Genomic DNA, 13,971 nt, shown 5'->3' on the forward strand with positions numbered 1-13,971 from the left:
TAATATGGAAAACACTATCAGTCTGACCCTGTTATGAAACTTTATTTTTTATTCATATGGATAGGTTTTTATCTTTCACAAATAACTTAGTTTCCAAAGAACATTTCCCTTTTGCTAAAGTCGTACATGATCTTCCGAGAAAACTGACCTATTTTTAGCAAGCTAGAAGATCCTATTGTATGGCAGATTCATGAGAACAGCAATTCTAATCCATGAGAGGTCAACCTGAATAAAAGTAATTCCCATTCCAAAGTACAGTAGCCATATTTCGCTAATATAGTCATTCACAATAATTGATGAGCAGTTGCTCTTTGGTCTGTTATAGAAGAATTGATGGGTAGTGAAACTGCTCTAATTTATATCAGTGACTGTATTTATTACATATTATTGAATTTTGTCAAATAAGGAAGTGAACAAACAAACAAACATTAAATTAAGTAGAGATAATGCATTATAAAATATATTTTGCTTGCTTAATTTGACTATTGTCACTTAATAAATGAAACTATTGTATAAATAGAAGTATTGCAGTGTGTCTTGTAAAAATACTGAGATCTCAGTAATAACAAGGTCATCCTAAAACACTCCGGCATTAAAAGTTTTGCTGAGAAATGGGGAGCCAGCTGTTTGTGTGAATTTTACGATGTGCAGATTAGAGAGGTGACAGTGTAATTTCTGCAGTCTCTGTTTCTCCAGTGCTACTTCCACTTTATTTTTATGTCATCTTCATCAGAAGAGGAGTATTTGAGATTTTAGGACACTTTTTTTTTTTTTTTCAATAAAATCCCTTAGCCTTTGTCTGTGTTCTTACACACACATACTTTCCCCTTTTGGACATGTACCATGAAGTGCTATACTGCAAATCAACTTTAATACGTGTATGACCAGCACTTCATTGTGCTTTATAACTCTTCTCTCCTATTTTTGCTAGAGCTGTTCTCTTCACGTAGGGATTTTGTTTTGTTAAATTGTTTCATAATAGAACTACTGTATTGCCTAAACTATTTATTGGTCTGATTGTTCCAGATGGGAGAGGGTAGTTTTCAGAGGAATTGGCCAATTAGACTAATGATGCCACCATACAAATTGCAAAATTCCACTTAATTGACAAAGCTAAGGAGGTGGGGACACGGAGCTGGTTTGGATTACCTGGAATTTTAAATGAAGAGGTATTGTATATACACTTGTTGGGCCTTCATAATTCGCAAGTGAAACACTTCATTTGCAGTTTTCACATTCACAAATGGTCGTTTTGATTTTCTGCTCTAACTTTTCTGCTGTCAGGTTCTTGAGGTGCTCTGTCCAATTAAGCAGTTCCTATTTTACAGTCATCTTGGACTCTTCTTGTGGCAGTGCCTTTCTCCCCTTGCAATATTTGATGTCTTTATGCCCTTGCTGAGGCTCCTTCTGGACCTTCTATAAAGCAAACCTAGAGCAGAGGATGGCAAACTGGGGACTTCCATTTGAGTAAACCTGCTGCTGCCCCATTAACTAATCTTTAATTCATCAGGCCTTCTTTTGATGATTTAGAGTCCATACTTCTACCTCAACTCAATTGTGTTCTGATGGTCTTGTAAAATCAAATCCAGTTGATCAGATTTCTATTGAATTCCTACTGCGCTGAGATATGTAGAATTGTAAAAGTTACACTAAATTTAGGCAAGCCTTGTTTGAAAAATGTGAAGCCTTTGCTTTACACATGCTTTGCTGGCTCTGTCATGCTGTGAACTAATTTACTAACTTTGAATGTATTTTGCAAGATTCCTTATTCTTCACACTTAATCATGCTTTTGCAATGACTTCCTCCTTCAGAAAATATGGAAACATAGCTCTTCAGAATGTCAGTATTCTGTACTGTGTACTCATATGCTTGTGAACTGAACAACCAATAAAGTCTGTTTTGATTTGTGTTTTAAATGTTGGTTAGTAAAATTCAAATGCAACCAGAATAATCGAGACTTCTTACGTCAGTTGTCAACTCATTCCATTACTGCCTGGCCTCTTCTGCCAGAAAATATGACTTGTTAATTGAGAGCACTGTTTCCTTTTTTAAATGACTGGTTATTAAAATCTTCTTGGCAGTACAGCTGTGTGAAGGAGGGAAAGAAATAAATGTGTGTTGGAAGGAGTTGAGTATGTGATTGAGATAATGACAGTGGGATCGGTGGCGGTGGTGGGTTTGCCCAAGAAACATGAACGAAGTCTTAAACTTTGTAGGTGATGTTGATTTTGTAGTAATTATTTAAAGGGAGTAGATTGGACATAAGCTATTTTAGCTCCTGAAATGAGTGGATATTTAAACAAGTATCATGTTTGTATTTCTTTTAATTATACTCTACTCCTATTTCTTGTTTGAACTTTTTAGTAATTGCAGGCAACTTGACCTTCCTTTTCATGTTATGAATGTCACAGTGCAGTTGTGCTTTAGCATATGGCAAGTTTGTGTATCTAAAATATTTTTAGTGTACTGCAGATTTTAGTGATTTCTAATAACAAAATTGGCTACCCTCATTGCCCAGTTTATGAAATTTGTCTGTTGTGTTGAGATACTTTATTTGTTTGGAAATAGCTTTTCTCATGTTACATTTTTAGTACAATATTGGAGCAGACAGGTTCCCAATGGGGATGTAATAGTTTGGGTAATACAGAGTATTATGTATCTGTAGCAGTTTTATAGCTTTTGCCAAGTTGTTTTACTTGGTTGCTATCATTTTTCAAAAAGAAATGCTACTGAGAATCAAACAAACTCTTGGAAAGGGAAATGTCTAGAGCAGGGGATCCCAAAATGTGGTACTTGTAATCATTGGTGGTAAGTGAGCTTGGTGTTCCATCACTCATTTCACAGCAATTTTTAAGAAGGTTGTACATGCACCAATGAAGTTTGGGAGCTGCTGGACTAGAGCATCACTGGGAGAGGTCTTATGCTGAGTATGATTGCTTATGGCATAAAGACTTTTTGAAATTGTATGCTATGACTGTGCAGGAAGCATAGAGAAGTTTATCTGATTCCATTAGCATCTATAAATTCTTGAACATCTGAATTGTTCCAGGGGTTGAAGAGCGTGGTTAATCCAGGATGTATCCACTTGGGTACAGAGTCAACTATTCATACAATGAGGTGTGTTCAAGCTAATTCAGTCTTAGCTATGAATTCTCTCACCCTTGGTAGCAGAACCATGGATGGAGAGAGTGATGGAAGGAGGAAAGGCAGGGACAAATAAGGAGTCTTCCCTGCTTGAGTTTCAGCCTGGTTTTGTAGGGTCTGGAAAAGCTTTGAGCAACAACCTGTGAATTGGATCTGTTCTTTGCTGTAGAGGTAGCTGTTCCATTATTGTCACTTCCCTTTGAGAAAGTAGGAGGCCAACATCTCTTACTAGACAGCTGCTCAAGAATCTGTTTCTTGACTGAAAGAATCATGTCAATTATCACACTGTATTGAATCTCCCAGCTGAGATGGGCGGGGGGTGGGGTGGGGTGGGGAAGGAGGAATGTTATTGATAAAGTTTTATAGTAGTAATTCTCACAGTAGCTGGAGTCTTCCAGTTTCGTAAACCGCAATCAATCTACCTTTAGTCCTGTATATGATGCAAACAGTGCACTGGTTGCCTTGCTGGTTGATCTTTCTCATAATGGATAACCAGATGTCCTTGCAGATTATTTTAGATCTATCAGCATATTTTGATACAATTGAAGACAAAGTGTCATTGACATGCCTGCAGGAATGGATGGAGTTGCTAATTTGTGACTCCTATCTTTCCTGACTTGTTTATCCCAAAGATTCATTTGCAAGCTTCTTCAGGGTTCTAGTTTGTTTCCCCAGCTGCCCAATGAGAAGCTGTTAGGGAGAGGTTTGTGGGGTGTCTGCTGCGTTTGGTGTGTGTGTGAGATACCCCTAGCTTTGTTTCAGTTTTATTGGACCAGGATGTGTATTTGAGTGATTCACTCAATGTCTAATCAAGATTAGGATTTAATATGACTGATATCCTAGCTCTCTGATATTCAACCTAGTTTACACTAACGTTATCCTTTTAGACTATGGGAAGCAGCCAAAAGAAAGGGCAACAGTTCTTCAGTCGCCTTTGATTATGTGAGTGTGTGTCTGCTATTTGTCACTTAAATTCACAGCCTTGGTGTTTTAATAGTATATCCAGGTAGCAGATTTGTCATGACTTTTCTTTTTCTCCCATCCGCACATCATGAAGGCTGCAACATTTATATCCATTGTGGCCTTTGCTACAGTTAGCCATAATTATACCTTGAGATTGGATTACTGTAATGCACTCTACATGACATTATACCTGAAGACCATTCTAAAACTTCAGCTTGCACAGAATGTAATGACCCACTTAAATAGCAGTGCTTCCTTCGGAGGTGGGGGAAGAGGGGGCACTTTACTCCTGTACTCTGTGACCTGAATTGGCTTCCAGTTTTTCTGGGTATAATTCTAAGTGATAGTTTAGATGTATAAAACTCTAATTAGTTGAGTCCTGTGTACCTTAGAAACCATCTCTCATCATAAGATATGCACAGTTGAGATAAGCAGAGGCACTCAGGCTCAACAACCTCCTGGTTCAGCCAGGAAGAATCCGATGGCATGGCATTTTCAGTAAGAGGGGACCCTCTACTTTGAAAGTGACCTTCATGACACATTGCAAGGCCTTTTTGATTTGCCAGGCTTTCAAGAACAGACTGCATTGTTGGGTGGGTTCTGTGAAGGTTAAAGAAATAGAAACTGTTGATCCTAATGTGGATAAAAAAGTTGCTGTTGTTCAGTTTACCTTGTAAGCTTTGTGTATGTTCTTTTAACTCTAATGTGACTAGGATGGGCATGTTTTATAATTCACAATGAATAAATAAAATGTTATTAAATTTGTTTTTTATCATGCACAATAATAGTTCGGGTTGACTAGAGAGTTCTGCTTTGGTAAATGTTTGCCCTTGTTTGGACATTGAAGATGTGAAATGTCACGCAGTTTGTTAAACAGGCAGCTTCTCTAAAGGAAATTAGGATTGACACCAAACAACCTCTCTTGCATTTGGTAGTACATATACATTATTGTTAAGAGTTAGGGTGTGTAAGGAAGCCATATGTTCTGGGCTTTGTCCTTTGGTCTTTATAGACACAAGATTTTCCTTTCACCCTTTAAAAACAAACAAACAAACAAACCCAAAAACTATAACTACATGATTTGACATAACTCACCTTTTATAGACTTGATGCTGGTGACCATTATTATTTTATATTTATAACACCCACAATGTACAAAGTACTGTCCATACATACGAAGACACAATCCCTGACCCAAAGAATGCAGTCAAAGGTCATTTGATGATTGTTTCTCTCTTCTTTTCTTTTTTTCCCCCTCCCTTCAGATTTGTCACGGAACAGACTCTCGGAACTTCCTGCAGAAGTGTGTCACTTTGTTTCCCTTGAGAGCCTTAACTTGTACCAGAACTGCATTCGTTACATCCCAGAGGCCATCCTGAACCTACAGTCTTTAACATTTCTAAATATCAGGTACTATCACATTTAAATCTTGATTTTAATATCTATGTTATAGACTCTAGCAATCTTTGGAGCATTAGAAGGTAACACAAATATAGTGTATAACCTGTGTGTCTTGGTATTATAACATGCCATCAGATTCACCAGTCTGGACCAGTCTCTACCAATTACCTCAATGAGGAGACATCAGATAGTAATAATCTTAATTTTTGACACTTCTGGATTCATGTTAACTACCTGAAATCTACTTCTGCATACTTGCTCCAAATCTTGTCAGCCACTGCTCCTTCTTTGTGATCTCAAACATATCCCATCTGGCCAGTATTTGAGGGCATAGGAAAGATAAATTGCTTACTTGTCCTCATTAACTAGTCTGGATTCCTTTTGCTGTCTCTCTCCAATTTATTTTTTCATACAGGTCTGTAATGTGAAGGGATTTGTTTTTTGTTTTCTCTTCTTTTCTATGGGATCTTTAAATGACAGCTCTTGAGGTTCTGGACGATAAATGAACTTTTCTGGGTACTATAAGTAATGAAAGAAGAAGGATGATCTTGTAGACAAAGCACGGGATTGGGACTCAGGAGATCTGAATTCTGTTCCCAGCCTTACCACAGCTTACTGTGTGATCTTGGGCAAGTCACTGCACCTTTGTGCCTCACTTTCCCCATCTATAAAATGGTGACATCTACCTCATAAGGGTATTGATTGATGAATGTTTGTAAAGTGCTTTGAGATTTTTCTGGTGGAAAGTTCTATAGACATGAAAGGGCATTTATTATTATTAGCACTAGTGATACTAACACCAGCACCTGTTTATTACATGTTCTTCTTTCTCCTATTGTTGTGTGAAAGACCCATGCAAATGGCTAACAGCCTGGCTATGCAGGGGAAATGGTAAAAATAACTGTACTCAAAGTGTTGTAAAATTCTCAAAGTAAATAAGCTGAAAATACACTAATTTTAGGTGTAGTAAGTTTTAAAAATATTTTCAGGCATAATTTGTAATTTTGAAATTGGCAGAGTCCCTTAAACTGGAGTTGCTGGCTTTTCTTTGCAGCTGAGGTGATGTTAATAGTCATACTTAATTTCAAATTTTGATCTGCTAGGATGTGAGGGCACTTGTAGGTCTATAATAAAATATCCTTGCTTCTTATTGATGACAGTTGGGTGTCGATAAACGATTGTCAATTGTGCAATCGTGCTAGTTTTAAATAAAATAGCAAAAATCACCTGTGGCTAGATTTTTCTAATCCTTTGGGACTTTTTCCTATTGGCTTTAGTTAGTATGTAACTCTTATTATTTCCTTGAGCTTCTATGGTATAATCAAAAGTTCAGGCTTGGATGAGGAGTGGGTCAGGTAAAGAAATAGAAATGAACTGCAGCTGAAGTAGTGCAGACAGATTCCGACCCAAAATAAATACATCCGTTTCAGTGACTAAAGCCACGTGGAAAGACTTTGAATAAGGTAGCTACCTGAGTAGCTGGAGGCCTCTCTTTTTTAATCACTACATTAAAGCAAGCAACTTTAGCTCCGTTTACACTGTTTATATCAAATCTTTGTGATCCTGTTTAGACTTAAGTTATCCAAGCAAAGGTCAATCAAGAGTGATTAAGCATTATTAGGAGAAATTGGCATCTTTGAGTTATATAATGTCAGAAAATGGATGTCTGAGTAGTTCTCCGTATGCGAAGACTTTTATAAAAGATGTCTGTAAATGTAGGTATTTTACAGTACATCTTGAATGCAAAAAAAATAATTTCATGCTTGCTAGATTCCTAAAATAAAAGGAATGGACCAATGCTAGTAAAAATGCTGTTTTAAGAGATTGTTTTGAAAATAAGATGTCTCAGACTGACATGGAGGAGATGACTAGCAATTGTGCAAATTGCTCAGAATTTCTTTTTTCTAAAGCTAGTCGGCATATTGAACAAATTGCTGAAGTCAGAGGAAGTAATCAGTGTAAATCTACTCAAGATAGAGTTGGACAGTCTCTTTTTGTGTGTGAATAGAGAGCAAGGATAGAGCCAATAATTAAATATGTGAGGCTGAGAGAAGTAAATGTTTCTTGGGTTTGTAAGTTGCACATTGAACAGATCAAGCATATTTCCTCTTTTAAAACTGGTGTAATTCAGAAGTAGTTTAAATTGAATTAGCAATGAAAGCATAATATTGCTTTTTTCCTTTTGATGAAAAATGTACTACGTTAGCTGTTTTTAACTTAAAAAATACTTAACTTTAAAATTAGTGGCTATTGACCATGTTTTAACTACATTTTAAATTGTGAATACCCACCACATGTGCATTTCAGACTATAATCTATATTAACTATATATGCAATAAATTTTCTTGAATGCACAGTATTGATTGCACAGTATATTGTTTGTCTATGCACCGTAGGCATTGTATAGGAGCACTTTTTTGTATTTAAATCAGTGATGTAAAATGCACATCCAGGATTTATTGTCTAAAAATATAGAATCTGGTGCTATCAATTTCACTCATTCTTGTGGGTTTCCTTTCTTGCTTTGAAAAGCAAAACCTTGCTCTGTAAATAAGGGCCGTTGCTCCTTGAATAACTAGATAAAGATAGGAGGTTATTGATAGTAAGGTGAGGGGTATGCTGGGAAACTAATAACTGACAAAAACAACTCAAAACTTAGTTTAATTCCAACTGTCTGGAATCTCTCTCTTGTGAAATAGAAGCCAGCATTCTTTGGACAAAATCTAGATATATTAGTTTAAAGAGAGAAGACTGATTCGTCTGTTAGCCTTTTAAGTGTCCACACTTATTAGCTGTCAAGAAATGTCCCAAGAAAGAGAAGTATTTAATTGCAACTTTTAAGAAAGTACAGGGAATTTCCTTTGAGTACATTGCACTGGTAGATTTTAAACAGTTTTTTACAAAAACATAAATACATATGTCTATCTGTAATAAAACTTAATTTCCTGACCAGTAATATAACCATGTTGTATCCTATTATTGAACTTCAACTGTATACTGCAACCTGCATTATTAAAACCAATGTTTTAAGAGGTATGCAGAACCCCTGTTCACAAACTAGTAAGGATATTAGTTAAGAAAAAAAAAAACATTTTGCATTACATCTGGTGTTACCCCTTTGCCAATTAAGTTTTGCTTATCTTCCTTTTTTGCTTTATGGTGTGCATTGTAGGAATAGGATGTGAGTCAGAGATGGATTTCCTATTGCTGTGATCTCTAACAGGTGTATTTGAAATTATTATTCCTTGATGCCAGCTGACATTAGTTCGTCTACTGCTCAAGAGTAGGATTTTGTAGTGGGAAATTTAGACTCCACACACTAGAAGAACAATGCCACATTCTGATAAACTTGAGTTTAGTATCTTGTTAAAACCTCCTTACGGTAACATTAACTTTTCCCTAGTTTTCCAGTCTGATTGCTTCCGTTTACAAATAAATCATAGCCTTCTCGTTTTATAAACCAAACTCTTCCTGTGTGATTCATTCACTGAGGTTTCAGTCCAGTTACATGACCTAATGTTTGCTTTGATGGTTATAAATTGTGATGTGTCAAATACTGGATTGTAACATGTCCAAATTCATTGCAACAAGGATTTCTTAAATGCTTATCACCATGATAATTGGCCCTATTACAAATTAAATAATGAAAACACACATTTAACATTTCTACTGAGCAAATAATACGCTGTTTCTACCCTATGCTGTTCCCCACATGCTAATCCGCAGTAAAAAAATAAGAAAATGGTGTCTGCATGATGCCTAAATATGGCCAGACTCTGAAAGAGGAAGTAAGCCCCAGAGCCTAAAAGCCTCCTACAAAAATGCCCTATCCCCCCATCCCCACGAGTAGTAGCAGATTCAGAGCTTCTGTTTACAACACATCTCGGTAAAGCAAAGGATAAGGAAGATGTGTAAAGAAGAGACTGCAAGATACCCAGCTCACTTGTAAATGTGTCTCGAAACTGACTTGATGCTCTTACATCCTGTCAAAATAGAGTACGTGATTTTGAGATTCTCTTATGTTGTGTTAAAATTGGTAAATGGTCTCTTCCCACATTCTGACTTTTTTTTTTTCCCTACCCGAAAGTCGAAACCAGCTTTCAACATTGCCAGTACACATGTGTAGTCTACCGTTGAAAGTTTTGATAGCAAGTAATAATAAGTTGGTCTCACTACCTGAAGAAATTGGACAGCTCAGACACCTGACAGAGCTTGTGAGTATATACTTATTGTTAATGATTGCTGTTCAGTCCTTAGTTTATAAATGATTTGCTCTGGTGGGTTTAAATTTCATTGAGATGAAATAACTTTATTGACCGAGGGAGGAAGGATGGTCCAATGATTAGGATACTAGCCCAGGACTCATGAGACCAGGTTCAATTCCTTGATGTGTCACAGACTTCCTGACTTTGGGCAAGTCTCTCTGTGCCTCAGTTCCCCATCTGTAACATGGGGATAATAGTACTGCCCTACCTCACTAGGGTGTTATGAGTAAATACAGTTTAAAGATTGTGAGGTGCTCAGATACAACAGTAATGGGGTCCAGATAAATACCTCAGATAGAATCAGAATGGAACTTTGTTTAAACAAATACAGTGCTACTAAGACATCCACGTTAATTTATCATATATTCTGCGTTCCAGATAAAAGTTCCGTGTGGGTGACTCCGGCTCCCTGCCATACACATATTATCCTATAATTAGAGTGTACAGTACTGTATTAGCTAGAGTCTGATGTCCCAGGATCTCTCCATATCTGGTAGAGACAGTTGCAAGTGGTGATATATATGACATTATTTGTTGATAGAGTGTAAGGCCAGAAGGGACCAATAGATCATCTGGTCTGGCCTGCTATGTATCACAGACCATTGATTTTTGCCCAGTTACCCCTGTGTTGAGCCCAGTAACTTGGGTTAGACTAAAGCATTTCAGTCTTCAGGAGACTAACTGTTGTGTGCCACAGGCAGAGAACAGGAGAGAGTGAGGTGCCACCAATGCCTCTGCAGTCTCAGGGAATTGGTTAGGTGGGATATGCCCAAACGATCCTAGTAGGTGATCTGTGCTCCATGTTGCAGAGAGAGGCAAAAAAACCTCAAAGGTCCCTACTAATCTGACCAGGGAAAAATTCCTTCCCAACTCCAAATCTGGTGATCAGGTACCACCTCAGAGTCCACCACCTCCGGCATCATATCTCCAGCTAAGGTCAATTCCTAATGCTTCACAGAGGGGTGGGGAAAAATATAGAATACAAATGGCCAATTGTTCATTGGGGAAAAAATTTCTTCCTGACCCCTGCAGCAACCGTCTGAAGCATGAGATTTGATTATAGTCATTATCTTAATGCAGAGCTGCAAGTGTTATGAGCATGTTGAGTGCAATGCAGAGCTGTTCTCTCCATGGCCCATCAAGGGGAGAGAATGAACAGGGGGATTCATAGACTCTAAGGCCAGAAGGGACCACCATGACCTTCCAGCCTGACACACCCCTCCCTCCCAGAAACTGGATTAAAGCATTTATTTTAGATAGATACCCAATATCATTGTAAAGACTCCAAGTGATGGTGAGTCCACCCCCACCCCTGGTAAGATGTTCCAGTGTTTAATTATCCTCATTGCTAGGAAATGGCATCTTATTTTAAGGTTGTGCTTGTCTAACTTCAGCTTCCAGCCATTGGATCTTGTTATGCCCTGGTCTGCAAGACTGAAAATCTCCCACTAGCAGATAACTTTTCTGTGTAAAAATACCTAAACACAGTGGTCAGGTCACCTCTCAGCCTTCTCTTTGATAAGCTGAATAGATTAACCCCCATAAGATTCACATCATAAGATTTATTTTTCAGTCCCAGAATGATTTTTGTCATCCCCTTTCAGACTCTCTCCATTATTTCCACATCCAACTTGAAGTGTGGACACCAGAACTGGACACAATATTCTAGTCTTTGTAATGAATGCCTGAAAGCTCTAGCCAGAAATGTTGCTCTGATACATTGAAGTTCTACTTACTTCATTTTCCAGCTGTCCTAGAGATGATCTGGGGTAGCTCACTCACTTCTTTAGCTTTAGCAGCCTTTGCCAAATTACCACAGTCAGACAAGGCTGTTGGATGTCAATTGTGAGGAACAGCCTTAGCCCTCTGAGGTACACTTGACATGGAGATCAGTTTTCATGAACATGTCTATTGGATGAGCTTGACCTGACACCTTAGGCTTGAAATTGGAGTTTTATTTCTCCTAGCCTCCCCTACCCCAGCAAGACTTATTTTAAGGCAGTCTTTATTTGCCATGACGTCCTGATCTTAGGGAGTGATATTTTAGAGAGGTAGCCATGCCACCAACTACCCCTCCTGAGACATGTCACCAGTTGGTCTGCAATGGCTTATTGAATATCTGCAGGACATTCCACTTATCTGCCATCCCAGGATATTCTTGGTGGGAATTGGTATAGGGAATCGTTCCTATACAGATAGCTAGCTTATTTTTTTTTCAAATACTTCAGCTTTTAATTTAGTTTTTCAGTGTGTTTATGAACTTGTGGATTTAAAAAACAACCTAGACAACTTGACATGTTAGAGACAATTGCAATAGAATCTTGATAAGCGTGTAACTCATATTTGGGAATGGCACAGAATTACAAAAGTACCTGTATTCTTTAATGGGAGAGACAAGGAAGGCAAGGTAATATCTTTTATTGGACCAGCTTCTGCTGGCAGAAGCGAAAAGTTTTCGAGCTTCACAGAGCTCTTCTTCATGCCTGGAGAAAGTAAGCAGAGTATCTGAGCTAAATACAAGGTGGGAGAGATTGTTAAACATAAGGGATTCACACATGCACGTTTCAGTCCTACAAGCATATATTCTTTAATGATATACTCTGAGTATTCCTCGTGTGTGTGTACATTTGAGATTTTTTTTTTAAAGCTTGGCATTCAGTAAAAGACAAAAATAGTGAGAAGTGAAGTGCACTGGTAGAGCTAAGGGCTACACCACAGAGCTCTACTAGGGCTTCCCCTTTGTTCCCTGGCTGCCTGCTGCATATGCCTGCTAATGCCCAGATGCATGTGAGGTTAATATCATTTTTGTGTGAGTTATTTAGTCTGGGCTGGCTTTTGTATTGGCAATTTAGTATATATTTTATCCTTTTGTGTGTTCTAAATGTTGTTGTAACATTGCCTAGAGGTTATGAGGATAGGCCCTTGAAAATATCCAGATCAAGTACATGGCAGGTAGTGTGTTTCTCCAGGCTCTCCCGCTTCAGAGTCTGTGGAGGAATGGGAAATGGGCAATCTGTGGAGGAATGATAGAAATTTACGCTAACATGCTAGTTTGCTAACTTAATATACATGGAAATATCATTATAGCTTCACTTTTTCCATAATGTGTAACTTGTCTAAAGAGCTTTTATGATCTAGTGTCATTTTTCCTGGGTTCGTTCTTTTCTTTGCTCTGCTGTTGTTGGGAGACTGAAAAAAATATTTTGTGCCTCTGTTTCCCCATCTGTAAAATGGAGATCATTAATACTTTGTCACGATGCTGAAACTTAATGAATGTTAGTAAAGCACTCTGACAATCTTAGGTGTCATAGAAGTGTTTATTTTTGACAAGTTTATAAATAAAACACTGCCTGTCAGAGTTAATGTACATACACCTACAAAACCAGGAGGCAGGAATTGCCTATTAGCAGTGGGATTTATTTAAACAGGCTGACAGTATCAAAACAGTGGCTCACTTTGTAGTTTTGTATTGCAGGATGTGAGCTGTAATGAAATACAGACAATACCTCCGCAGATTGGCAGTCTGGAGTCTTTGCGTGACCTGAACATCAGGAGAAATCATTTGGTGCATTTACCTGAAGGTGAGATCAGCAGATAAAAGTCTGTCATATGTAACAACTGAGATTTTTGACACTTTTATTCTTTTTAAAGCTTGTTTTCCTAAGAGCTAGTAGTAAGCATACTCTTTATTATAGCTGCTAGATTGAATGTTTGTTTTCTATCTCCAGAGCTTGCAGAATTGCCTTTGATTCGATTCGATTTCTCCTGCAATAAAATCACAACAATTCCTGTTTGTTTTCGGAACCTCAGGCATCTTCAGACAATCACACTAGATAACAACCCTCTACAGTCACCCCCGGCACAGGTGAATTAAAGTTTGGAATTAGAATCTGCTATTTTCACTAGAGGATGTAAAATGAGATTAGAAACGGAATGGTTAAAACTTTCTTTTGTGAACAATAAGATTTTAAAGAACCTGTATTTCTCTAGAGACCTTAAAGAAACCCATGGCAGAAATACTCTTCCACTTCCCTTAATTTAGTTCTCCTGCTGGTGGTAGGTATGTGGTTACTGCAGGAATTCCTTCGTTAGCCTTTTGAATAAAATTCTCATTGTACAGTATAAGTAAAAAAGTGGCTCTAGATCAGAGTAAGCTTTGGGGGAGAGGAAGAGCTATGAACAAAAAACATTTTTGAG

At 37.8% G+C, this 13,971-nt stretch overlaps 1 protein-coding gene across 10 annotated transcripts in view; it reads left to right on the forward strand.

Moving 5' to 3' along the window:
- Positions 1-13,971, forward strand: part of LRCH3 (leucine rich repeats and calponin homology domain containing 3) — a 104,246-nt gene that overhangs the window by 35,226 nt on the left and 55,049 nt on the right. For all 10 annotated transcript variants that reach the window (XM_024110292.3, XM_024110295.3, XM_065557581.1 and 7 more), the window contains exons 2-5: positions 5,374-5,518; positions 9,597-9,723; positions 13,250-13,355; positions 13,503-13,639. In XM_024110292.3, coding sequence (XP_023966060.2) covers positions 5,374-5,518; positions 9,597-9,723; positions 13,250-13,355; positions 13,503-13,639 — 515 coding nt within the window. The remainder of the gene's footprint in view (positions 1-5,373; positions 5,519-9,596; positions 9,724-13,249; positions 13,356-13,502; positions 13,640-13,971) is intronic.

The sequence above is a fragment of the Chrysemys picta genome, chromosome 9 (assembly GCF_011386835.1).
Source record: "Chrysemys picta bellii isolate R12L10 chromosome 9, ASM1138683v2, whole genome shotgun sequence".
NCBI lineage: Eukaryota > Metazoa > Chordata > Testudines > Emydidae > Chrysemys > Chrysemys picta.